Below are 27794 nucleotides of genomic sequence, written 5' to 3' on the forward strand. Positions count from 1 at the left end.
ATAAATTCCTCCAAGACAGGCTACATATCAAATTAATCGTGTACAAACTGCCAGTTGCGTTTATCGAGTTATCTCCCTTCACTGTAAAGGAATTTGTGCGAGTTAAACATCAATTTATAAACAAAATAAAACAGTAAAACAAGATTGTTGGTGTGAAGTCTTTTATTATCTTATTTATATTTTCAACATTTCAGGTAAACTGGGCTTGTAAGCTAAAGCATACACTGAACAAGTATTGATATTGTTGATTATTGCATGTCTTCAAGTATTATCGATGATGATCATCTCGAATTTATGTTTCATTCCTAGATCACAAATGTACAAAACACTTTTCAAAATAACTGGGATATAATTTTCCTTTGTTAAACATATACGGTACCAATTTAAATGCACCAGATGCGCATTTCGATAAATAATGTATATTCTCTTCAGAGTATTAATCTGCCATGTTCCAATGTTTTGAAAGGACAGGTCCATTTTGCAGATGAAAAACTATCATTATTTGATGCCTAATTCATGTTTATCAAAGACCTAAAAGAAGATATTTCCACATGGCCACATTCATCGAACAAAGTAAATCCGACATTTATTCGTGCATTTTTCATTTCTTTACCCAAGTCATAATTTTTCGAATGATGTCACAATCACCGGTTTACCTGATCAAGATAAAGGGCTCACGGTGAGTGTAAGCGGTCAAATTGGGATGCTTACTCCTCCGTGGTTTGCCCGACTATCTATTTTACATTGTTTATAGAAGTTATCAGATTGATCACTGTTGGTTATCTTCACCTTTTGTGTGGCCAAACTCAAATTTTGAATCAAAGTTCCAAAGTAGAAAGTACAAACGTCTTATAACTCCTACAGTAATACAAAATAAATAGTTGGGCAAACACCGACCAGAGGTGGGATCAGGTGCCTAGGAGGAGTAAGCATCCCTTGTCGACCGGTCACAACCTCCGTGAGCCCTATATCCTGATTAGGTAAACGGAGTTATGCATGTTATGATATGCACTACATAGTTATGGCGTCACAGAATTGAGATTTGGATAAAAATACATTTGCTACGATGTATATTGACAATATTTAGTGCAATATATGTTCTTAAGTTTGGGTTACTTGTTCATGAAATACAAGGCGATTTTGACATTTCGTGGCTCTAGCTCTTATGCACAGGATTAAAAATCAAAGCGTTTTGAAATCTTTTTTTTCTAAGATCCACAGTGACACATTGTTTTAGATTATACCTACATACCTTTACCTGCATGACTTTAAAACGTTTCTTTTGATTCGGGTTTAATTTATAGGGGCTGTACATGGAGCATATTGCAAAACATGCTGTGACGGAACATTCATCACGGGAATTCGTTGGAAGTGTACAGAATGCTCTGATTTTGACCTTTGTACAGCGTGCTATATGAATGATGAGGATGATATCAATCATATTTACCAACGAATTGTTCAGGAAGGTGCAAGGTACTAAATTGCAAGGTTACTGAAAGTCACAGATGTGTAATTCAAGTTACATTTAGTAACTTTTAATTTAGAATCAATAATGAAAGGAATAGATAAATCTGAACAATTTGTAGTGAATGCATTGAATTCGTGAGGAGATTAATGCTTAATGACGTACATCAATACTCCGTCGAAGTCATCTTCATTTTTCATATATTTATTGATCTATTTTCTTCTATTCCATTTTAGTGAAACGCTTAAAACATCAAGAAAAAACATTACCGGAAGCAGAGAGAGTCTGTTAGGAATATTTGTGGGGACAGAAGTTACTGCACTTGACGGTGTGTTTCTATAATATATAGAATGATGAAACAGACAGAAATGTATATTTAAAACTTTTTCACTGCGACTTTCAAAGTGTCGTCAGAAGTCAAACATCAACAACCGTTTCACATTTACAGAGATTTGGAAATGTAGACATTTACGGAAATGAATTCATAAGGTTTTGGCTCTAATTGTTTACCTGAAAGGTGAAGATAATGAACAGTGATCAATATCATAACTCCTATAAGCAATACAAAATAAAGAGTTCGGCAAACACGGACTGCTGGATATAATAGAGGTGGGATCAGGTGCCTAGGAGGAGTAATTATCCCCTGTCGTGTGGTCACACCCGTTTTGAGCCCTGGCGGCCGTTTCACTAACCGATCGTAGATCGTAAACGTACGATTACGTTTACGATTATTTGACGCGCACGTATACGAGCGTTTCACGAAACCTATCGTAGTCGTAACACTTACGATTGCGATTTACGTCTGACTTTTTAGGACTCTTTTCTCTACGGAGGTAGTTTTAAAATTAAACCCATTATGGAAAGAAATATCCATTCATTATTTCCTTATGATTTTTAAACATATCCTTATTGTCTGCAGCGACCAATGCAAGTTGTCAACAAAAACAATGGAAATTTTGAGCCCGATATCTAGTGTTACGTAAAGAGAATTCCTAATTCTTATTGACTTTCATGTAACTAAAATGAGAGGGGGGGGGGGGGTGATGATATAAGAAATAACATAAAAGATTTACATTCTAGATTTTTAAATGCCATGTGTCGATCTGCTCATGTGAGTCAAGTTTCAATCAATAAGTAAGCTATGTTCAACGGATTGAAAAAATAAATAAATAAGAAAATGAAATGATATTAATAAAAAAAAGATGAATAAATGAAAATAAAATTGCACACAAGTATAGGAAATTTTATCCTGCATCAAACCTATACATGTAGGCCTACCCCGGCGTTTAATCATTGTTGTAAAATACACTGTAACACTAATGACATATCTATTCACTTATTTGTATAAATTTCAAACAAATCATGGGCTCAAGTTGTCCCTTAAATGACTTGAAATATATTTCCCCATGCGTTTGTATTTTATATATTTTTTTTTACCGTTTAGGCCTGTAAGCATATGCTAACTTCCGTCTTTACGTGATGATGTATATATATTCCGGATCATTTATTAAAAAATATTATTGATATTGCACTTTATGATGATTGATTTTATATTATTTAACGTCCCTTTCATGAAATTTCACTCATATGGAGACGTCACCATTGCCGGTGAAGGGCTGCAAAATTTAGGCCTATACTCGGCGTTTACAGCCATTGAGCAGGGAGGGATTTTTATCGTGCCACACCTGTTGTGACATGGGACCTCAGTGTTTGCAGTCTCATTCGAAGGACCACCCTATTTAGTCGCCTCTTACGACAAACAAGAGGTACAAAGGACCTATTCTAACCTGGATACCCACGGGATTGCACTTTATAACAAGGGTTCGGAACCCCAAGGGTCCGATAATGACCCATCCCTTGTCTGTGTATACATATAGGTCTAGTTTGTATGTTTAATTTCTAACTACCTTCATAAAACTACAGAAATATTCCACTTGCAAAATTGGGATTATAACCCCTCTCCCATTACCATATCATATTATTATCATATTTTCCTTCAAAGGAGTAGGTACAGTTTCTAAAGTCATTTGGCCCAAAATATCGATGATTTCACTTGGAGCTTAAAACCTGACATTGAAATAAGGAATAGATTAGCAAACCCAAAATCCGCTCAGTTTGATCAGCAAAATGATCTGTGTCATATGACGAGAGCTAGAAGTTGGCATAAAATTGCAGAAATGCCATTTTCAATTAAAATAGCCACAAATTCAGGGGGTTTTCCTTTCAGAAAACATACAGCGCATGCGTCGATCAAATTCATATTCAAGTATGTTTTTAATCTTAAAATAATACACAATATATATCATTTTCATTTTGCTCGACAAATGCGCACATCTTTTCCTGAGCAAAAATATGTATGATATTTGGCAGTTTTCAGGCTTATTTTGAAAAAAAGGCGGGAAATGTCTTATTCATGATGTCATAATGCCATCCAATTAGGAATACCATAATGATTTTGTTAACATAGTATACCTGGCATATATTTTACTTTCTTAAAACGCTGATTAAGGTTAATTCCAGAGACATTTTATAGAGAGAAATTTTTTGGGCCTTTTCATGTATGCAATCGTACCTTGTTCTTTGTAATGTTCATCCGAATGTGCATGTATTATGCAGTTAGTCAGTTGAATCAAAGGTATTGATCTGACGGAAAGAAAATAACTGAGTCCGTCGAATCACAACGTCTCAGATTTAAATCAACTGTTACTAAAGAAACTTAATTTCTGACCATGTCTATCAGAATTTTAATGTCTTGAATTCTGCCTAATGTTAAATATACATGTACACTAACGATGATGCAGACAGATGTAGCAATATCTTTCCCACATCCTCCACATATCACTTTTCTAACAACTGTTTTCGTTATTATTACATGCGAAGTTTGATATATTGACTACCCCCCTCCTCCTCACTTTTTAAAATATGAATTAATTGATTTTACATTTATTTCAGCAGACTGGTCACAGGAATTAGGCCCGTTTTGGACTCGAAATCTGTGATACAATGAATCTACTATATTTGTGGTATCACAGAACCCGGACCGAAAACGGGCTTGACCCCTGTGAGACTGACATTTCTGTGGTTGTGCGTAACAAAGGACAACTCTAATTCATTTAAGATTCGGGCTCGGACTGTACAATATTTTTGTGCAAAAGCAGACAGCAAGTCATTGTGATTGTTTTCTTCCTACAAAGTATAAACAAACTCAGTCAGGTAAATACTAACACAAAATGATCTCAGGCGGGACCAGAATGGCGGCCATATTGCTCATTTGAGTGCATGTAGGAACACTTACGATAGCCCTAGACCACTCGTAGGGTTACGATCAATACTGATCGTAAATCGCAAATCGTAACTTTTAGTGAAACGGTCGTACGTGCTACGTTCACATTTAAGTCTACGTTTACGATCTACGATCGTTTAGTGAAACGACCGCCAGTATCTTGATCAGGTAAACAGAGTTATTCGTAGTCATAATCAATTTGCCAAGAACAGCCTAACAATCGGCATGAAACACGTCAGACAGCATCTGACCCAATAATAAGTGGAATTGGCAAACTAGATCCTTATAACGACCATAGAAATTGCAAAATGCTGATTTTGAACGCGACTGTTTGTTCGAACCCCTGCACCATCAACTGTTTGTCAGTAGTCTACCTTGATTTAAAATATATAATGAAGATAACTGGATATTTGTTCAGGCGTCAATTCATATAAAGTCAACCTCAATATACTGTTGTGTAGAAAACATTTGACAATAAAATCATTAAGTACCACGCTACTGATCCATGCCTATTGTATAGTTTAATGTTCATATATTTATTTATGAATTAATGTAAGAGATCGATGTATAAGATAAATATTTACGGTATAAAGAGAATGAGTTTAATACTTTATTTTATTCTTTGGTAAATATGTCTTGTGACGGAAATGTGTCTATAGGAGAACGGTTTCCATGTTATTTACTGCTTTCAGGAAAATATTTTGTAACGGGTCAAAATTCTATATTCATTTCTTTCGGATGCAAACTCCAAAGGAAAAGTAAAGAGCTTTTCCAACTATAAAATAGATATCCAACGAAACGCTGTCAATGTTAAGTGGGGTGAGAACAAATCAAGAGAAGAAATTATTGATCTGATATCTACATCAGACAAAAACTCTGATATCAAATATTATCCAGACCATTTGCCAGACCTTGGAAATGGTAAGTCTGTTTTACATAGATATGTTGGTATATGTGGACATTCTATCAATACTAATTGTAGAATGTTATACTTCATATATATATATATATATATATATATATATAAGCACTAAGTTCCAACAACACACGATACCTAAAAGTGTCGGATACAAGGTCAAATACAAAAATATATAAAGAGGACTAAAATGACCAACGGCACTGACAACCAGGTTGTCAAATTTTCGGGACGACCCGTCCCCTCTTCAGGACAAACGAAAAGAATTACATAAATAAGAATTACATCTTTACATCGTAGATCTGACCTCATATCATACCATATACCATCCAGTCATGTTACCTGTATATTCAAACGTTTTCACATTACATGTATCTACATTAGTGATACCACATTTACAATCATTACAGGGAATAAAAACGAATCAAATCATTTTCATTTAATTTTTCATAGTATATCGTCTATCGTATGGTTGTTATGAACTGAACTAAATCTCACCACGGTAGCAATGACAACCTAAGAAAATGCATCACTTTTGAATATTAAATACGCATAAACATGTAATTATGTAAACCTATTTTCAATTCCAATCATTAATAAATTGTCAAAACTCTTTATCTTATTAGACACCCGTGGATATGTAAAAGTTAAAGATGGAAATGAGGAGGTGAGTGTCAGCTATGCATAGAAATAGAAATAGATTTAGAGGTGAATATGAATAATATAATGGACACATCGATACAAAGGTGGAAATGAGAAATCTAGTTTCAGCTATTCAAATGAACACAGGGAGGTTAGATTGGGTATCAGTTACATTAATGTCTGGTGATGAAGTATCCATAGAGTATAGTGATGCTGCATGGAACTTATACAGACCTAAAGCTGGCGAAATATTTATATAGACCATTCTTGTGCGTAATTCTTACATAGTCGTCTCCCCTGGCCAATAGGTAGCGTAAACATCGGCGGCCATTGCGGTACTGCACAACAGATAGTCTGAGATTCTGAAAACACCGATTATCATGCCGTATAAGCGGGGTGGATTCAAAATGTGTGTGATCATCGGTTGCCACCAAAAGAAGTTATATGACTGGAAAAAGGCGCATTGCGAAGAACACGGCTTACTGCATGAGGATTACCCTTGTCTTCAGCCATTCTCCATGCTCTGCATACCGAAGAATGCGGAAAGACGCCGAGCATGGATTCGTGCCATTAATAGAAAAGACTTTGATCCAAAGAACAAAGACCAGGTAATTATAGTATATATTGATGGATATCATTATATGTGTCATCATTTTGCGTCATGTCTGGATCTCTATTGTAAACAACCGTGTGTACGTAGGATACCGCCGAGATACATCTGTACATGTAGGATCAGTGTGAATATATGTAATGTTACAGACGTAGGACAGATCGAATAAATTTTAAAATATAAAACTGGTAATGAATATATCGTGAAAATCAGCAGTGCAGAAATACTTTTGACCCTCGAGTGTTGTTCAGTACATGTATTTACAGAACAGGTTATCAGACAAGTTAGGTTAGTGGTCAGAGTACCTGATTAGTTTATTTTAACAGTTAATTTACTGATTCTTTACCAATTTTTTTAGGTGTGTTCTATTCGTTTTCTTGATGGTAGACTGACGGGGTTAAATCCTGATCCTGTTCTTCATCTCGGATACAAGATTGAAGTAAAACCTGGACGTCGAAAGTTCACTCGAGTGCCCTTTCTTCCAATTTCAACAGAGTGCAACAAACCGTGTCCAACAATTGAAGATTTCCATACATTTTCCAACAAAGCATGCGAATTAGCAGGTGATGGACACATAGAATCGACAAAGGTACAAAGTTCAAACCACTGTTCTCAGACAGAACCTGTAATATGCCATTTTGCTGAGGAAAAAATGTCCTTGTGTTAAAAAAACATGTGACTCAAGTACACAGATAGAAAATTTTGTGACCATTGAGCATTGTTATGCTATGTTAGGACCAAAGACAAAATGTGTTGGCATACAACACTTTTTCCAATTAGGTGTGGATTTAATTAACACTGACATTCAAGCCAGATTTTACACTGGTCTTACTTGTGCTGTTTTTTTCACTAGTTAATACTTTATCTGCGTTTAGGAAGAAATTACCATACAGATTGCCTATCCCTGGTCAGATTTTACTGCCAATAATGCGTCTGCGTCTAGCTTTTAAGGACTTGGGAAACAGATTTGGTATTTCATTTCAACTATGCAGTTCAATCGTTTCCTCCTGGATAAATATTATGCACATTTGCGAAACTGTGTACTCTGGCTTCCACGAGAATCTATTCAAAGGACTATGCCACAGTCATTTAAGGATGCTTTTCCAAAAACAACTTGTGTTATTGATTGTACCGAGATATTTATTCAGCGTCCATTTTTCCTTAAAGCCAGAGCTCAAACTTATAGTACCTACAAGGGGCATAACACTGCAAAGGTTCTTGTGTCCATAGCACCTAGTGGATAAATTATGTTTGTGTCACATACTTATGGTGGAAGAGCTAGTGATAACTTTATAACTAAGTAATGTGGATTTTTAAATGTGTTACGGCCGGGCGATGATGTAATGGCAGATCGTGGTTTCACAATTGGAGAGGACCTTTTTGTTCGTAGAGTTAAAGCTGACATGAATTAATAAATACGTACACCTTTCTCATCTTATCTGCCATATTTCTTTCAGGTAGCCTAATTTACTCTTCCCGTATATACCCCAAATGTGATTGTCACACCTGAGTGATTTTTCTAGGTGGACTCGACCAGTGCACACCTCCGATAGAAATATATAGGGAATGAGAAACAAATAAAATAACATTTTAAAACATTATGCTTTGCTCAAAATTACAAAATATTGATTGTTTACTAATGCAACATTCTGGAAGTTTAGATAAGTTAGACAAAAATGCAAAAAACAAAAAAAACAAAAGAAAAGAAAAAAGCTTTTCTTGCATACTTGCAAGTGCATGCAAGTATTTGCATTTTCTAATAAAATAAATGCGGATAAATCATTTGCCAATTACATACTGATAGAATGGAATAGGCAAAGAGCATAAAATATATTATTTATATCAATTCTTGCAAAATAAAGGTGCATGCCATATGCATAATATGCAATGCACAAGGTATAATCGCCAAAAAAGTATCAAATACGGGCGTCTATTCAACAGGTATCGGAGATGTGCACTTACCGAAAATATTAGATTCTCTTTATTCTGATAAATCCACGAAACAAAATGATAAACTCCATTTGTATCTCGTTAGAACTTTACAACACGTTGTCATTCCATTATACAGACTGCGACACACTTCACCCGTGCCAAACAGGGTGTCTTCAATCAGGGGAGATGTCAGAGTCGAATTTTTTTCCTGTATTGAATGCTTGTCTGGTCGAGGTTTTGCAGTTTATAGAAATGGGGAATCTAATATCTTGTTGGATATATTGCGTGCGCAATTCAAAATTTGTCGATGATCATAAACAAACTTGGATATACAAATAAGGGAATAATGATCGAAAATATACATCTGTGTGCAAATGCGTGTATTACATTTGCAATCCATAATAAACAGTTCATTATACACAAAGACACATATGAAAGTAAATTTCTAAACGAAAATATAGTTTTGTTGTCTCTTTTGGAACCACATAATTATTTACGGTCTCTGTATGTCCATATTAATTGAGAGAGAGAGAGAGAGAGAGAGAGAGAGAGAGAGAGAGAGATACCGTCCTACTTCGATTTATAATATATCATTTCACAGAAGGAAAGAAAATTGATCACTTACATAAATGTAAGCTTACGAGCATTAAAAATTTCCAGCTATTTAAAAATTTGTGATTGACAATATATTGGAAACTTACAGGAGTTGATGCTTATAATTGAATTCATTACAATTTTTAAAAAAAATATTAGTTTGAACTGTCGACATTACTGACTGTGTATGTTAGAATAACGGGGGAAAAGTAAATTGTCAAAAAAAGTGGGGATAGCAGACCAGCCTTCCTGCCCACCCCAACCCCCTGTTTTCGTGCCTGAAACAACATATCAATTCGTGTTGACAGAAAGGTGCATATCTACATTTCATTAAATTCCAAAGGAGCTCGAATTTATGTCTTCCCCTATTAATTATTTTGTATGCAAGATTCGTTCCCGAATTTAGAATCATGCTTTCAGTCAGAGCAGAAATGAATTCATGTTGAAGTACATCTAGTTTGAATGCAAATGTTGGGTTCCTTCTTTTAATTTCATCAGACTCATTAGAAACCCCTCTCCCAAACTATGCAGCTTTGTTTTTATTGATATCTAAATCGGTATAAATGAATCCGGATATAAATTATTTAATGTTTTTTCGTGATCATATAGATATTGATACTGATAATGAAAAAAGAAAATGTTTATACTCTTGCCTTCTGCATATCCTACTAATGCATTACAGTATATTGACATTCTATCATATCAAATAAAACCTCAACACGAATTTTACTGATTTATGCATACTAACATCTTATCGAATACCTTTGAATTTGAAATTTCTACGTACAGCGGTATGGCCATTGCGCCAGATCTACGAAATGAAAATATTTATGAATAAATTACACTCAAGCCTCAAAGTAATCATTATGGCATGTTACAGAAACGTTAAAACACACAAATGCATGCATTCGATTTTTCTGAATACATGTATTTATGTATTCATGAATGAAGTTCCTACGCTTGAAAATATCTTGGTCTTTATGCATTTTGTTTTGTGATTTTGGTTTACCATTTCTTACACTGTGTAAATGAAGGAAAACTTGGTAAAGGGTGCAATTCTACATGTACCATACAATTAGTATACATGCATGTGTTGCAAAGCAAAATGTACATGTAATAACCATAGATGTATCGTCATTTTTCAGGGGGGGGGGGGGGCAACAGGGGAAAAAATGGAAAATTGGATTCTTCAAAATTTCTTGCCATTCAAAATAAGAATTAAAAAAGATGAGGAAAACAGCAATAAAATAAAACAAAACACCCAAACAAACCAAGATGTTTTGTCCGATGTTCAAAGTTCTAATGTGGGGATGAAGGGTTAAAGAGTCTTTTACTTTGACTGCCTCAATAATTCCCCCTACACTTCATTTTCTTCAATAGTTGAGGGTCGGATGGGATGGTTAGAGTCCTCTACTATGAGTGCCTCATTTTCTTAATTGGTGGTGGTGTGTGTCTTCTACTATTATATCAGAACTTTCAAGCTGGGGTAAGTGGGGGAGGGTTGTCACTCAATGTATCTTTTATTTGTATTACAAACTAACAAAAAATGGATATTGTTATTAAAGATGGGTGACAGACACTCTTGTCCTCTCCCCTTGATGTTTGATAACGACGCATAATATGATATACTCGATTATTACATTTTGCATTAGTACAATTTGCGTCGAGTTCGACGCAGAATGTAATAACGCAAAATGGCATAGATATCTAAGATCTATTGAGCGCCAAATTAGCATAAAATGAAGTAATTGAAAATAACATTATTTAAAAATATGTTTAATTTTTAATTATTGCGTGCTTTAAATGAATCAAATAAATCTGTATTATGAATTAATGAGAGCAATATTGAGTTACTAGTACTGTTCTCTTTTTATTGAATTAACGATATCATTTGTCTTGATAAGCGCTCGATTATTACAAGATTCTCTCTCTCTCTCTCTCTCTCTCTCTCTCTCTCTCTCTCTCTCTCTCTCTCTCTCTCATCCCATACACTCATACAGTGTTGTATATGCAAATTTATGTACCTAAATGATTTCCTGATTTATAAATCTGCAATACTCTGACCAGTAAATCATATGGTAGAAGGATTCATGCACAATACAGAGTAAATATTATACTCTGATACTTCCCCTGATTGAAGATAGCTGATCGGCACGGGCTAAGTGTGTCGCAGTCTGTACAATGGACAATGTTGTTTACTGTTGGAATGCAAATGGAGTTTATCGTTTTGTTTCATGGATTATGCAAATAAAGGGAGTTTTACTACTACTTAGGGTATTTTCGACAAATGTACACGTACATCTCCGGTCCTTTACAGATATTACGAGTAGGCCCAGGTAAATAGTCGTCCGCATTCGATGCGTTTTCATGGCGAGCATGCATGCCATTTTTATAAGTACAGTAGTATTTATGTCTTTGCCTTTTACTTGAAGTAATTGTGAATGGTATAGATTGTATACTCTTTGCTTATTCCATTTTATCAATAGATAAAAGATGAAATATTTCTCCGCATTTTTGTATAGTTGTGACATATTTACTGCAAATGTACGCACGTTCACGTAAAGAAAAGACATTCTATATATATTTATCCAAATATATATATTTAGAATGATTTACTACTGTATGATATGTTTATTATAATTTTGAGCACTCCGTGGTGTTCCAAAACGTGATTTCATTTCTTCTTGAGGTCCTATAAATTAGTATCGGAGATGTACGTGTTATCTGTCGAATCTACCTGCATAGGTAAATCGAAGACACTGATGTGAAGTGAAGCGTAGCAAAGCTCGTCCCCTTATATACCATGCGAACCCTGATACATATAACAATAGAAATTCCAACTAATATGGCGGATTAGCAGAGAAATATGGCGGACTTATAGAATTATACTATATTTATTAATTCATGTCAGCTTTAAGTTGAATATTCCTGCTTTTATGAAGGGGCGGTCACAGCTTAGTGAAAAAGAGACTGTGGAATCAAGACGTATTGCTTCAGTTCGTATCCATGTGGAACGTGAAATTGCCCGTCTTAAGAACTACAGAATTTTGAACACATCAGTCGCTGTTAAATCATTGAAAAAAAAATGGACAAAATAATCAGTGTTTGTGCTGCTTTATGCAATTTGCATGGTTACTGGATTAAGGAGAATTCAATGTACTAAAATTTGAATTCAAATGAAATTTGACCAGACAATCCGCATTGAATTAAATAAAAAAAAATACTTGTTTGAAATCTGAAGTAATGTTGTTTTGTTTATTAAAGCTGTACTATAGTTTCATCCTTAAGGTAGCATGGGACATATTTCCTTTTGAAATAAACTATGGAATTGACATTTACTTATTTATAATATATGAAATTTAAATATCCAATATATTTTACAAATACAGATTGTGTTGATTCTATTTTGATTGTGATGCAAATGCATTTGTTTAAATATTACAAAGTGCCCCATACTACATTAATATGCATGTACATGTGTGAAAATTAAAAACAAGCAACACCTTAAATTTGAATGCAGTATTAAAGGTATATTACATGTACATGTAAATTAATAACAAGTAACACTATAAAGAATTCAGTATGAATTTCATTAACAACAGACGTTCCAAGTACTCCTGACATAATGCCAGTCTCTTTAAAAAAAAAATCATCTACAATACGTACAAGCAGATGTTGAAAGTAAAATTTTCTGGCATTGCAAATAATTTCATGTAAAAATACTTCATCAAATTCAACATCAATGCAAACTCGCTCTTCTGGGTTAAATCTCAAGACATAAAATTTACACACTTTTGCACCAGTACAATACATGGCAAGTTGAACCTGTGTGTAATAACCATTTCTGCATTTAGGTTTTAGTTTTAATTGTCCGTCTTTTGATATTACATCATATTTCTCAGATTCAATTAGTTCATTTAATGACTTTGTGGGACTTTTAATTTCCAAAGTGGTTTGATAATCTATTATCCCATCTGGACTACATGAAAAGTATGGTTTAAGTTTGCTAATAACAGTGCCAGAAAGCTTAACATGTCCTCCTCCTAAGCATTCTGATTCAAAATCTTTTCGAGCCTAAGGTTCACTCAAGGTTCCATGCCTGGTGTCAGCTGATCCCTTAAAACGTGGATATAAATGCGATTTTACAAACTTTTGAGGATCAGCTCTTGTTGTTTTTGGCACAGCATGTAGCTAATTTAGATGATGGTATTCTCAACTTTCTGCTGTCATTCCATAAAGTTCTGTGTTGTCCTTGGCTTTGATCTTGAGTCTTGGTAGCAAGGATTTCATATGCACTGTCAGAAAGTTTGATATATCTATCGAAGAATGTCTTGCACGGTTCACATGTTGGTTCATGGATTGGCTCTGAAAAATCCATGTCATGAGATCCATGAGTAATGCATTGTGCCGCACCACTTGAAGCACCATCTATTGTTTGTAATTCAGGGGCATGTAGAAGTCTATGCAACATGGTTCCAGGACAGTTCCATAGTGACTAAATGGACCAGTTTGACACAAATCTCAATAAGTCTCCATGACTGTCAAATATTGAGTCTTCATTTATTTGTTCTTTTGGTGAGGTCCCATTACTCATATTTGAAGGGTTATTGGGTGTTTTTTTTTTTTTTTTTTTTTTTTTGTTTTTTTTTTTTGCCTTGTAATGTTTATATTGCTGAGCCTATCAGGTTGTATTGATTTTGTCGAACCAATATCCCATTAGGTGGTTTGTCTGTACATGCCTGTCCAGCATATCCGTGCATCCATGCGAGAGAGATAGCATAGGCTATAGCAGTTATGTGACTACAAGCCCTTCCAAGTCCAGCATGACAAGTACATGAAGCTGACACAATATGTCCATCCTTCTCAAATGCAACCCATGGTAAGTAGTCTGCCTTTCCAATGCCAGGTTGAGATGGAAAAACACTGGCCTTAACATACGTTATGGAATCCACCTTTACATGATACACATCTCCAAGCCAACCATTCTGAACATAATTAAAGGCATACAAAGCACGAAATGCACGCATTTCTTTCCCATCATAAGCTTGTGAGTTGATGAGGTATTCCACCAAGTCTTCATATGATGTTTTTGGCCAAGTACTGCTATTGTTCTTCTCCCACTTGCTGTTCATCGGTGGTAATCCTTTAAAAAGGAATAATTTGCACTATAATAATGTAAGTCATGATTAACAATAATTTCATTTGTGCCTATGATTTCTTTTAGCTTTCTTTTAAACTGACCGATACATAACCGAATTTCTTCGTCACCGAAGTGATTGAATCTTAATATTACCTAGTAATCATAATCGGATGGACAGCTATAAATCAATACATCTTTTACAATTGCAGTTTGTGTGATTAATGAAAATATTTGCCAAGAATTGTAAATATTGACCTTAGTACACACAAAGTCCATTCATGACAAGATTTTGACTGAACCTCGATGGGGAAATCCCTGGTATAATTCCGAATTCTATAAATAAATACAAGTTATTTATAATATATACAGATATCATTGAAGAGAATGCACTTACCAATCGATTTCTTCTTCAAAGGAGGCATATCTGCTGAGCAGTACCGTAATGCCAGAAGGTCATGTGACCAAAACATGTCAGCTGCCAAGAAAAGATACGTGGAATGATCTATACATACATGTACTTCATCAATATAGGATTTAAATTAGGATAATACATCTAAAGCAAGTAAAGAACCTGATTCACAAACCCCAAAATATGGCCCTTAAAATATATAAAAATGAAAGTAAATGTTGAATAGGAGTATTGCTGTTATAAATATGTATCAGAATCCGGGGTTAAAAAACATGTTAGATTTTAAAAATAGAAGCACAACTAAAGCTGTATACATACTAGAACCGGATACGGTACCGTAATTGTGTCATTTTTCACCAAAAACTGGTTATTTTGTAAAGGTTTTGCCATACGGGTTTCATCTCGCCCAAAATATTTAAAGTAATTTAATAATATACACCTTTTCAATTGACCATAAATACAAAAATATTTTAGGGTGAGCTAGGAGCACTATTTTTATTTTTCAAAAAACGATATTCTGGATTGCTGAAATATATTACGATTATAATGCGCTGGTGGTGGTAAACTTGAATTTTACAGATAATATGGCTGATTTAAGTATCTTATGGAGAAAGAAACTACGTTTTTTATTTCGTGTCATATATAGGTCATTTTAGTTCGGTGTTTATTTTTAAAGCAAGGGAAATTCCCTCACCTAATAATAGTTTTTGGTTGCAGCTTGTTTTGCCCTTTTACTAGGCTATAGATGTTCATTTTCAATACCTAGTTGTTTTCATCTTTTAAAGTCGTTCACAAAGCATCTTCATTGCATCGTTGCTTAAACACTGTGTACAATTTTGGTAGTTTTACATTATAATCATAAACATTATCATTGAACCAAACGGCAGTTACCGAAACTGTTAGGGCTAGTTACTGAAATGCACATGGTGTCTTCTTTCACCTTGGCCAAAGTTTGGGATATCGTAAAATATTCAGGCTTCACGCAAGTATTCTTGTATGGTACTGATATCATATTGAATAATTTTTGCTTTATTTATTTTACAAAATTGTTACTACGCGGCTTTAGACTGTCAACATTCGAAATAACTGTTTTATTTAACCTAACTTTACGTACATTGGGAGCAAGTCCTTCTTTGATTTACAGTACATCCAAGTTTCGGGCTGAATATTAGCATGACCTGGTCAGGCAAAAGGGAATTCAAAAGAACAGATTTAAACTATAATATGACTTACCATAGCATGCAGCATTGCCGCTAGTTAAATCCGACACAGTAAATTATGTAAGCAATTCATAGATAGCGATCCACATGTTATCGATGAGACAATACGTCATCTGTTGTAAGACATTCATGACGCATTTTAGGCTTCGATAGGCGGATCAAGTAAACCCCATATGAAATACCGGTTTTTTGTTGTTGTTGTTGTTGTTTTTTTTTTTTGTTTTTTTTTTTTTTATTTCACATATGATATCGTTGTATATGTCAAGAGTTTTTTTATTTTTTATTTTTATGTAACTTTACTTTAAACAAAGACTGTGTTTTTGTTTTTTGTTTGCGGGGGGGGGGGGGGGGGGGGGGTAAGACAATACAGTATTTATTGTGCATGTTTAAAATTCCGTTGATTTTCAATTTCATGGCCTAGTTCGAAGGCCTATCAATGTGTCAGTGTTCCATTGTCCAATGTAAAATTAGAAAAGGAAAAATAGTGTCGTCTTGGTTGTCAAGGAAGTGTGTCCCCATACCAAAGTTACATTTATACTATAGAAACAAATATTTTTTCAGCGTGCTCAACAAATCAAATTGCGTGTTACAAGTAAAATTAAATTATGACAGACGGACTGAATGCTATATTATATATGTTTTGTCAATTAATAAACTGGACATGTGTTGTGCCAATAAATACATCTTAATTTAATAATCCAGCCTACAATACCAACAGGAAATTGTGCTTAAATTGTCCAATCTTCAAAACCTTTTAAAAATTGTGTACATGTGTGTGGTGGCGGTGGTGGGTGATGGTCTTCATCCACTCAAACTGTCCCAATCCCCCTCCCGAATTCAATTTCTTTAAGTGTGCAGTGGATAGATCGCCACATGGACCCATCCAAGTCTACTGTAAGGATGTTTTAAAATCTCGGTTTCAAATGCAATTAGTTCACACAAAAAATATATAGACAACATTATTTGACGATTTGCATTTTAGTTGCTTCTATTCATACACGCTATACAACAGTACTGAATCTATAACTTCGTGATCGAGAGAGAGAGAGAGAGAGAGAGAGAGAGAGAGAGAGAGAGCATCAGTAAGTGTATACAGGTACGGGAAGTTTAATCAAATCTTAAATGTACAATATTATTCTTATTAATTAACCATTCCACTTCATTCTGATATATTTAATTTCCCTTTTTTCCATGTTAAATTATTCGGCTGGCGCGAGTTAGGACTGCCCCCCCCCCCCTTTTTTTTAAACCGATGTCACGTGCCTAGTTATCTAACGCCCTCTCAGTCAAAAATGAAATAAATATATAATCTATATTACTACAACTTCATTGGATTTACTAGATTTTTTTTACCACCGTAATACATGTTTATGCAAGCGGACAATCTAGGCATTTTTAGAATTATTTTTTCCAACTTCGATAGCAAAATGTTATGTATTCAGTCCACAAAGAGCAGAATGGACCCAAAACCCATGGCAAGCGAAGATGATTTTTACCCCCGTTTTCGGGTGTTATAACTGACCCCAAAAAAGTATGTTTTATAACTTTCATTCAGAAGACGGGTAAGTTCGTGAGTCACTGAATAAACAAAAAATCGCCCGCTTTCTTATTTCAATCGTGTTGTCAACTGTACACTTTTTGATATTTCTACACTACCTGTAAACATGTAGACAGCGGATCTAAATCATCTAATATTTTTAATTACAATAAAAATTATACATTAAAAGACATGTGGTGCACTAATATAAATGTAAATCTTTTAAAATAATCGCACAAATAAACCAATGCTTTTACTCGTCATTTCATGGTCCACATTTCTTTGAGCTGCTATAATTCATGCTATTTATCAAATTGAAATCAATGCCAATTTATACCATGTGATATTCGTTTGTTCATTTTCAAAGTAAAATGGTCCTTCTTTTATTTGGTGACCTCGTGTTGCTCGTGCTGTGAAACAATGTGCCGACTAACACGTACAGGTGTTTGTGTACGGGATGTCGAGAATTTGGGTGTTTCATAAAGGTGTGAACGTCTGCGGGGAAATCTGCATACGGATATATATCAATATCTTGATATATCTATATACAAGAAATAATCCCGATTTACAAACATGTTGAGGTTTCTACTTAGAGATAATTAAAATCCATTTAGCGACACTGTCCACTCTATTTCTGGGCTTTTTTAAAAACAATTTATCTGCTTCAAACATATACAATAATATATATCATTAAATGATATGAATATATACAAGTCGCCGTTTTATACGTTTTAATTTTCACCCACAAATATTTCGCTTAGTATTTTTTTTTATCACACGAAGGTGCACAGTGGCACAAAGGAGGCACAGATGTCAGATCTCTGTGGACTTAAAGGTCTACCTCGCTCAGAAAATTAAGACTTCAGAGGTGTCGACAATTTTAAAAGTCCACCATGTTTTATTTTTAAAAAAATAGTTTTAAAAATCCATTTTTGTAATTAGTTACTATAATTACTCAAGTTTAACCAAAATTATACAGTTGTCTCTCTTTTTTATCCTCAATTATATGAATTTTAATGGAAGTTGATACAAATAGATATATGCAACTTGAAAATATAAACTCGTCTTTGAGATAGACGGTAAAACAATACTATTTGCTGTGGTCCTTTCACTGCAATGAATTTTAATTTTTGATCACGATTTTTCAATTATGTCCAATACAGCGGGGAAAAAATTGTAGTGTTATGTAGTGGGAAGGGGGGGGGGGGGGCAATATATCACAACTTTAAACATCGTGATAGAAAATATACAAGTTTCTAGTATTTTAACAGTTGTGATTTACAACCAGAATAAGCCCAAAAAATATATAATAATCTATGCGTCCATTTTTTGTGTATTACACTGTGATCCTCATAACGTCAACATCATGACGTTATATAGTTTTTTTCTGTTGAAAAACAACACAAAGTTTGATCGACTGTAAAACGAAAACTAGAAAAGATATAGTTATAAAATAAATTGTTTTATTATACTTTCATGTAAAATACTCTAATTTGATTGGCCGAGAAGCATTTGAAAAAACATATTGTTACCCTCTGAGAACAGAAAGCACGCGCCCCTAGGGTGATAATATCTAGCAACGGGTAACAGTACTTGACAACGGTGATATTATAAAAAATTATCACATGCGTCAAATTTATGCGCGTACGGTTCGCCGTAGATTGTTAGACGACGTCATTTGAGCGTTTGTAATAACCGGGAATACCTGCATCGATATACGAAATGTCGCATGACAGTGATTGATCAAATGTTAACAGACGTAAGTTTTCTGCTTTCCTGTTTAGATAACATTCAGTAATATATATACGGTGTGACCGTTGGACCGAGCGAAGCATGTACGTAACTCCGTTTCCCGAGTGGTAATCATAATTCCGTTAAGTACGGTACCTTATGATTCATTTAAAAAAATATATTTTGAATGAAATTTCCTTGCGCTAAACACCCAGTAACATCTCATTAAAGGAGTTTATATGGGGACAGCAGTTTTACATGATCCGCCTATTCATTGAATGCGGTAAATAAAACGCAAGGCGACGTAAACTGTACATTATGACGTCACATTTAGCTTCGACTTTTTTCTCTTTTTCAAAGCAAACAATTATAAACAACAATAATACATTCCGTGTGCAATGAAAAAGGCCGTTAAAACTAAACAAAATTAACCAATAAATTCAAAATGGTAAAAAAGTAACCGTAATTTTATTGTATATTCTTATAAAAAGAAACTCATGAACTCGTTCATCTATTTAGTCGTATTAAGGTTTTATATGTATTTATTTGCTAAAACCTGTTACAATGATAATTTTACTATTCACTTTGAACAAACTGAGTGTTTGAATTACGAATTGCACGTCAGAGGCTTCTATTATTGGCATTCAAAATAAAACACGAATAACTAATGAAGCAGGTAATGAAAAAATAAATGGCGGCGCCCATATGGATCACGAAAATTTCTGTGAACGTGTATAGAGATTATCTCTTTTTCTTTTGCTGATTTTGACTTTTTTCTTTTACATACGTTAGATCCTTGCTTCGCAGACGGGCCTTCGGCCCGTCCGAGCTTCGCTCGGTATAATAAAACAAATATTGCATGTCGTTGAGGGTAACATTGACATTTTCACCCCTCGAGAAACCATTGTCAACCTCGGCTACGTCTAGGTTGACAATAGTTTTCTCGGGGTGAAAATCTTCAATGTTACCCTCAAGAACATGCAATATTTATATACTATAACCTATAAATCCTAGAGCATCAACTGTGAAAGCCTCATTTATTTTGGCGAAAGGGCCAATTTTAGTACTTTATGGCTCTTGTTCTTTAATTTTCCAAAAAAACAAAGTGGGGTTACATCACTTCAGCTTGATATTGTGTCCCTCGTGCACAATATTTCTAACTTCATAGACACAATGAGCACAACTAATGTTCTTTTGTCATATACCTAATCATTTTACGCGGGAATGTTAGAAAGGGTAGCAAAAGTTTTTAGTTGAAAAGGAATGAATAGTCTCTCATTGTATTTTTCCTCCAAATCCTTATCACACACTGTTCGTAGTGCGGTTAAAGCCTGAACTTCACACATCATTATCAATTCAATGAATCGTCAGGTTACTCAGAAGGTACTGAATGTCGTGTAAATAGATTTAACTGTCCAAACAAAATATATGTATATTGTTGTAAATTTTTACATCAAAGTGTTTGCTGTAATAGTAAAAGTGTGAATATTTTTGAGAAAGTGAAATCAAAGTATCAAAGGTTTTGACATAATTAGCTGTGGTATCAATGCTTTAATGAAAATGTGAAGATAACCAACAGTACTCATTCTCATAACATGATATGCTTACTCCTCATAGGCACCTAATACCCACCTCTGGTGTGTTCAGGGGTCCGTGTTTGCCCAACTATCTATTTTGTATTATTTATGGGATTGATTACAGTTCGTTACCTTGACCTTTCATGATATTAAAAAAACTATTTAATCTACTAGAATACATTATCAAACATTTCTACTGGTTTTTTGAAAACACCACCTAGGATTTGTCCAATTCAGATAAGTTATTAAGGTTTTTTGCCTTATGAAATCAAATTCAATATTTTTTTCATTACTGTCAACTATACCATTAAAAATTGATTATATTGAAGGAGTGTATCAATGTTTTGTAATGAAGTAGACTACCGTTAAATGTACATTTTGTTAAAGTGAAATTCTTTGAGTACTGAGTACTGGGTAATCCTTATTTTGCGCCAATTCTTTATTTGTTGCAATCGCCGTTCAAATGCCCCCCAAGTACTCCAATGCATAAAATTGTAATGCATGATAAAAACGGATATTTTTAATTCCAGAGAGACGCATCATACTGATGAACTATACGTGAATAGTGCATGGTAGTTGAGGGTAATATTGGAAATTTTCACCTTGAGAAAATCATTGGCAAACGAGGCGCAGTGTTTCTTAATAGAGGATTCTCAATGTTACACTCAACATCAAGCACTACTTACTTTATACAGAATGTCACATCTATGTGTCTATCTATCTATCTATCTATTTATCTATCTATATATATTCAATATTACCCTCAACTTCCATGCACTATTCACGTATAGTTCATCAGTATGATGCGTCTCTCTGGAATTAAAAATATCCGTTTTTATCAGTACACAAAGTTAAAAATTTAACGCAAGCGCTTTCATTTTATAATCCTCAGATAAAATGAAAGCGCTTGCGTTAAATTTTTAACTGTGTGTACTGTTTATTCTATTTCTTTTAATATTTTATACCGGACACTGTGATTTTTTTTAAAAACACAATTTGGATATATATATATATATATATTCTTTTTTCTTGGTATCGGGGTAGAATAAAGTCAAAAAATAAAATCCAGATAAAATCCAGTACTCAGACTCTTATCTATAGCGCTTTCCTTGGCTCTGCGTAATTGTTCATTTTTTGACTATATATATATATTGTTCATTTTATGACTATATATATATATATATATATATATATATATATATATATGCTCACCCATCTATCCATCATCCTTCTATGACTACTTTGAATTTCTCTTTCAACTAAATATGTTTCATAAAGAAGTAATACCTTTATAGTGTTACTTTCTTCCCCTCTGCGATAGTTACATGACAACTATTAATATTAATATACCTAAAAGCAGCAGTTCATCATTTATATCTTTTCATTAATTAGTTTCACTCAAAGTACTGCTGTAACGTATTACATACCGTATTCATTTTAAACGTCAAAATATATCTTTATAAGATATACGGCGTATGGTGTGAATTTGACGCATGTGATATATTTTGAACAATCTCATATATTGTCAATAAATGTATCCCGTTGCACGATACTAATATACTGGAGGGTGTAGTTTTTTTTTTTATTTTTTTTTTTATTTCACTCAATCGACATACATTTGCACAAAAGTAGATACAAACGAATATGAATACATTTAAGCGTACATATATATATTATAATGTTCATTTTCTTTTTATGAGAGAGAGAGAGAGAGAGAGAGAGAGAGAGAGAGAGGAGGGAGTCAATTGACTAATGGAGACCATTTTTCCCAGTCCATTTTAAATTTATCTAATTCATTTCTTTCCTTATAACTATCCAGGTTGATTTGATACAATTGTTTCCAATCATTTATAAGGGCTTTAAGTGTTAGCTGATTTTTTTTTTTACATCTATTCCTATATATATATATTTTGATTATTATAAGTAATGCATTGTATGACCTGAAATGTTTTTGTTTTGTATCACCAAATATAAAAGTTTTGACATCAAATTCTATTTCAATCGCCTTTGAATTGTAATATCTGATAAATTCTGATAATAATTGTTGTACTTTTGGACAATCCCAAAGTAAATGGTAAATTGTTTCGTCTTCCCTATCACAAAAGGTACATAGTTTAGAATCTACTGTACCTAATTTGTACATATAGCTAGGGTGTAGTTTTTATTCCTAAGGGTGAACCATGGTTTTCAAACGTGTCTCAGCCAATCAGATTAGAGTATTTTACATGAAAGTAGAATTATATGAATTACTTCTGTTCATAAGGGATCTACGGTATATCAACAATACTGTAATAGCCGTGTTTCGAGTTACTCCGGAACACAGTGTTTATTCTGTGTTTAGTCACGCCGCGTCAAAAATGTTCCACAGGGTTACTTCCGGTTTATCGTTGTTTACCTACCAACAGTCGACACTTCGTGTATTAGGCCTAGGCTTAATTTTGTCGATCATCATGAAATTGAAATACACATTTAATGGTTTGGGGTGTATGCGGTACATATTTGTTTATGAGCGTTTGATAAGCTACTATTGATCTACGAAATACAACGAAAGACTTCGTCAAGAACAGAAGAAGACGATGCATGTCGTGCAAGGCCCAGCTGTCTAGTAACCGGAGGGGTAAAGGAAAAGAACGTATTAGACTCACTGAAACCTGTCAAACAGGTAAAATGAAAATTATGACGACATTTTATATATATACAAAACACAATGTGCACTGCTTCATAAAGCAGGCATTAAGTCCAGTACAGTCTAGGGCCTATGTGAAATAGAATTTACGTTACCAAATCGGGGCCAAAATGGGCATAAACATGTAACATATATAACCAGGTCCATTCCAAAGACTATTTCTACCTACGTAGCTATTAATAGCTACCTAGGTATTTAAAGCTACTTAAAGTAGCTACTTTTACATGTTTTTAAAGATATAAATAAATAATAATTAAGGCACATCTTTTAAACAGGTCAGTCGTTTTATGTATCATGTTGTGCATGTGCATGACAAAATTCGGAGTGTAAATTTAAATACTTTACGAGGGTGGAAAATGTAGAGGAAATTGCATGAAAAATCAACTCAAAAACTTTTAATGTAAGAGTGCATGAATGTTAACTTTAAAATTAATAAAGATTTGTAAAACATTCTAGACTTCTTATCATTTATCTTTGATCCTAAGTTCCTAGAGAATGGAAGTGGGTGCAGTTATTGATGCAAATTTGAAAGTAATCATTTTTTGTCCAATATTTTTGTGGTATTCATTGTCAGTATAAGTGAATCAAGAAATTTGGTACACACCATGTTGCGCCGTTCCTGCGTTTGGCCACGAAATGCAAGTAAAGGAAAACGTAGGTAAAAATAGCTACCTGGAGTAGGTTTAAATACCTAGGTAGCTATAAGTAGCTACTTAGGTCTTTGGACTGCACCTGATAATTATTGATATAAAATTTAGATAATGACAATACACAGTGAAAAGTAATAGATTAACTATAATATTATAGGTATTTGAAATGGCTTTATTATTTAAAGCTAGTTTAGATTGAATTAGACTGGGTTTCTAAGTGCAATGATATAGCCATATGTGGGTGAGGATAAAATTATCTACTTGGGTATAGTCAATATGCTGTCTAATTTGAAAATAATTATTTATCAACTAATACTTGTGTTACAAATTAAGTCTTTGGAGTTCGACTTTTAATGATATACTCATGTAATTGGAAGAATTTTTAGCATGACTATTTATTGTTGTAGTCATTTTACTGACTTTTCACAATCCAGTAGGTATTTGTGATTACTGCTCATATTTATATCACTGAACAAAATATATATCTGATCATGATTAAGGTAATATTATTCCTTTCAGCAACATAATTTCAATTAGGTGCTCATAGACTGGTCCAGCACAATCTCTAGTATACTTAGCTATATAAATATGCTAATCAAGCTATATAGCTTTTTAAAGCTAATTGAAATTGCTTGATATAACTATTTCAAATCTTCTATCAAATATATTTTTAAAGCATAAAAATTGAATTTCTAAGTGAAAATATTTCATCCTTGTACTTGAAACAACACACTGTAAACAAAAAAAGCTTCTTAAACTATGTACCTTAGGAAGAATTTTGATTCAAAATTGTCAAATGTTTAGGATTATTAAGTTGTTACAGATTTCACATTGTAAAGTCATCATATACTTATCAAAGCTTCGACACACACAAGGTAGTGGACAGTTATCAATACAAAAGAAATTCTCTTTTCATGAAAATTCTTAAAATGACATATGATCTATACCTAGAATAGTGTTGTGGTTAGTTCAAAGTACATGTATATTGTTATGTGTCATTGCACTTAAGAAATTTAATCGAAACTAGCTTAATGAAGCTGTTTGAAATAGCTTTATAAAACTATATAGCTAAATATAGAGATTGTGCTGGGCCTGATAGATATAGCAATGCAGAGGAAATCCATCATATGCATCAAAAGTTTGAAAAAGGTGAATTGACTTAAATATAAATAAAATCATGAAAACTTATACATTCACAGTTTTAATATGAATTACTTCATGTATTTCCAAATAAGTTAAAAAAAAATATACATGTATGTACAGTGAACAGTATTTTTAACAAATACATGAATTATAATTTCAGCATTATTATTTTTGTTTTTTTACATCTTTGCTTCTCAAATTGACAAAAGTCTATTATCAATATTGTGGCATCCCTCCTCTTTTTCAGGTATATGGGAACAGGATCATTTTCCATGCCTTTCACCTGAGGTCTTCAGTTTCATCATTAATCATCTGAATGTCGGTATGCCAAACTCTCATGATGTCATGCCATTACTGGATATTCCTTAACACTGGTTTATTTAAGCCACACTACCTATAACATTACCAAAATATTAGACTGAAAATTTTCAAATACACAAGATTTGAAGCAGCAATAGAAAAGAATTACATATGTATAACACACAAAAAAGAAGAAATTAATTCTCACCTGGCTGATATGAACTTTTTACTCCTTTTTAGCTCCCTTTCACTGCATACCAGCCAATAACTAGCAGTCATTATATGCAGATCAGCCATTGTTATCAACCTGTGTATATATATGTTGAATGAAATATGAATGAAAATTGTTGTTCTTTGTTATTCTTTTTAAAATATATATATATACTCAATAGTATATTTCCTTACACAGTACTGAATCAAAGGGGTAGGAGAGCAAATACATAATATATAACCTGGCTCATGTTCAGCTGGTTCCATTCTTGTATATAAGTGGTTTGAGTGGAAATGTACATATCTGATGTACATGTACATGCAAAGTACCTTGATTGCACAGGCAATATGCATCACTTGTGTTCGAATTTACTATTAAAGAGTACCCCAAGCGATGCATATTGCCTGTGCTTGATTTGTATTAAAAGTTGGAGAAAAGATCAATGTTCTTTGATATAATTCAAAATTTTGCAGTGAATGAACCATCGGTATGGAGCTTGAATAAATGATCATGCAAATTCTAGTATAGATCCGTAGGGATATATTATCTGGTGTTCTCATATTTTATTTAATTGGCAGATATATATACCCCCCCCCCCCCCTCTCACTCCCTTGTGAAATTGCTTCGTAATTTTTATGAGCCTGAACCATAAGTTCATAATTGAAATTCTCTATTTAATGTCACATGAACACCGTTGTAAAATACATACACTGCTCAGATGTGGATGAGGGTACAAGTATACCTATTCTTAAGATTGACAAGATTTTGCACAGTCTATATTATATTTTTAAGAGTCAGTACAAACCTCTTGGTTTTCCTAAAAGTTAATATAAGGAAACTGGCTAGAACAATGATGTTTCTTTGTTGGTTCAGCTTTCACGGAATGTAATAATCGCACTCAATTTCGGCTGGTCGTGGTTTTCTACACAAATGACGCCATCGTTTCCTCTGCGTGAACGCTTTTCCCGGGTGTGGGAAAAGGTAAACTTTGACATCTTCCCAAGTAAATATATATCCCTTGCTATCCTTTATCTGATTTGCGACAGTTTGTGCCGCAAAATCTATATTTTGTCAAAAACAATTTTGTTACCAGTGTAAACAAAATTAACCGGAAGTACCCCTGTGGAACATTTTGCTCATATCACGTGACCGGCGTGGCTAAATACGAAAAATCCCGGGTGTTCCGGAGGAACTCGAAACACGGCTATAGTATGTCATGAATGAATTAAATAGGATTTTATCATTATTGATATTTTGATATTGTATGGTGGAGATGTTAAGAGATATCTACTATTTTTTCATATGTACAGGCAACGGTTATCCTGTGGTTCAACAAAGATGTCCGTTCTCGTCAAATTTCTGAAAAACCAAAAAATCTACATTACTTTTGCTGAAAATTCCAACACTTACAAGAGTGACAACAACGCTATAATAGGGCATATCAGAGAAATCAAGAAGTTTTCTGTTAAGATGTTTTTTCCTTTTACATATATAATGAATGAACTTTCGAAAATGTGAAAATGATTACTTCAGCAATGAAACATCCGTTTGCAATCAATGGCATACAAGTGTTAACACTCTGACGATAGTACTTCCATGGGGTTGCCATTCTCACTTAAGTTCCAATATACTTGAAACCTTGTATAATCAAGCAGTTCCATGCTAATATGTGCAAAATTGTTTTATATTGATCATTAATTGAATGCAACGGATTTAAGTAATCGTGGGGTTTTCTGGGACATCACTGG

General features: G+C 33.8%; 2 protein-coding genes and 3 long non-coding RNA genes across 6 annotated transcripts in view; 4 read left to right on the plus strand and 1 right to left on the minus strand.

Annotated features, from left to right (window-relative positions):
- The window catches only part of LOC125654139 (transcriptional regulator ATRX homolog), a 90300-nt gene extending 84947 nt beyond the window's left edge, over nt 1–5353 (plus strand). The window contains exons 14-15 of the mRNA XM_056143775.1: nt 1305–1473; nt 1702–5353. The gene's annotated coding sequence lies outside the window, so the exon portion shown is untranslated. The remainder of the gene's footprint in view (nt 1–1304; nt 1474–1701) is intronic.
- A 159-nt stretch (nt 5354–5512) lies between these two features.
- LOC130047967 (uncharacterized) lies at nt 5513–27505 on the plus strand. The gene is made up of 3 exons (XR_008796789.1): nt 5513–5669; nt 6291–6331; nt 27357–27505. It is a non-coding gene; the product is annotated as an uncharacterized LOC130047967 (long non-coding RNA).
- LOC125654138 (uncharacterized) lies at nt 6620–9417 on the plus strand. The gene is made up of 2 exons (XM_048883941.2): nt 6620–6914; nt 7275–9417. The coding sequence occupies exons 1-2, from the start codon at nt 6687–6689 to the stop codon at nt 7581–7583; spliced, it is 537 nt and encodes a 178-aa protein (XP_048739898.2). The 5' UTR covers nt 6620–6686; the 3' UTR covers nt 7584–9417.
- On the plus strand, nt 22566–26179 carry LOC130047966 (uncharacterized). Its single transcript, XR_008796788.1, has 2 exons — nt 22566–23718; nt 25783–26179. It is a non-coding gene; the product is annotated as an uncharacterized LOC130047966 (long non-coding RNA).
- On the minus strand, nt 25581–27254 carry LOC125646244 (uncharacterized). Of its 2 annotated transcripts, XR_008796786.1 has the most exons (3): nt 26852–27246; nt 26044–26142; nt 25581–25929 (listed from the first exon to the last, which is right to left on the minus strand). It is a non-coding gene; the product is annotated as an uncharacterized LOC125646244 (long non-coding RNA). The 2 variants fall into 2 exon arrangements; XR_008796787.1 differs by having other exon boundaries at nt 26044–27254.
- Nucleotides 27506–27794: the final 289 nt, after the last annotated feature.

Source organism: Ostrea edulis, chromosome 7, assembly GCF_947568905.1.
Source record: "Ostrea edulis chromosome 7, xbOstEdul1.1, whole genome shotgun sequence".
Taxonomy (NCBI): Eukaryota; Metazoa; Mollusca; class Bivalvia; order Ostreida; family Ostreidae; genus Ostrea; species Ostrea edulis.

What these genes read in the sequence shown, in the direction of transcription:
- LOC125654138 (XM_048883941.2), top strand. Translation starts at nt 6,687, where the DNA reads ATGCCGTATAAGCGGGGTGGATTCAAAATGTGTGTGATCATCGGTTGC. An exon ending in ATCCAAAGAACAAAGACCAG is followed by an intron (nt 6,915 to 7,274) that starts GTAATTATAGTA and finishes CAATTTTTTTAG; the next exon opens with GTGTGTTCTATTCGTTTTCT.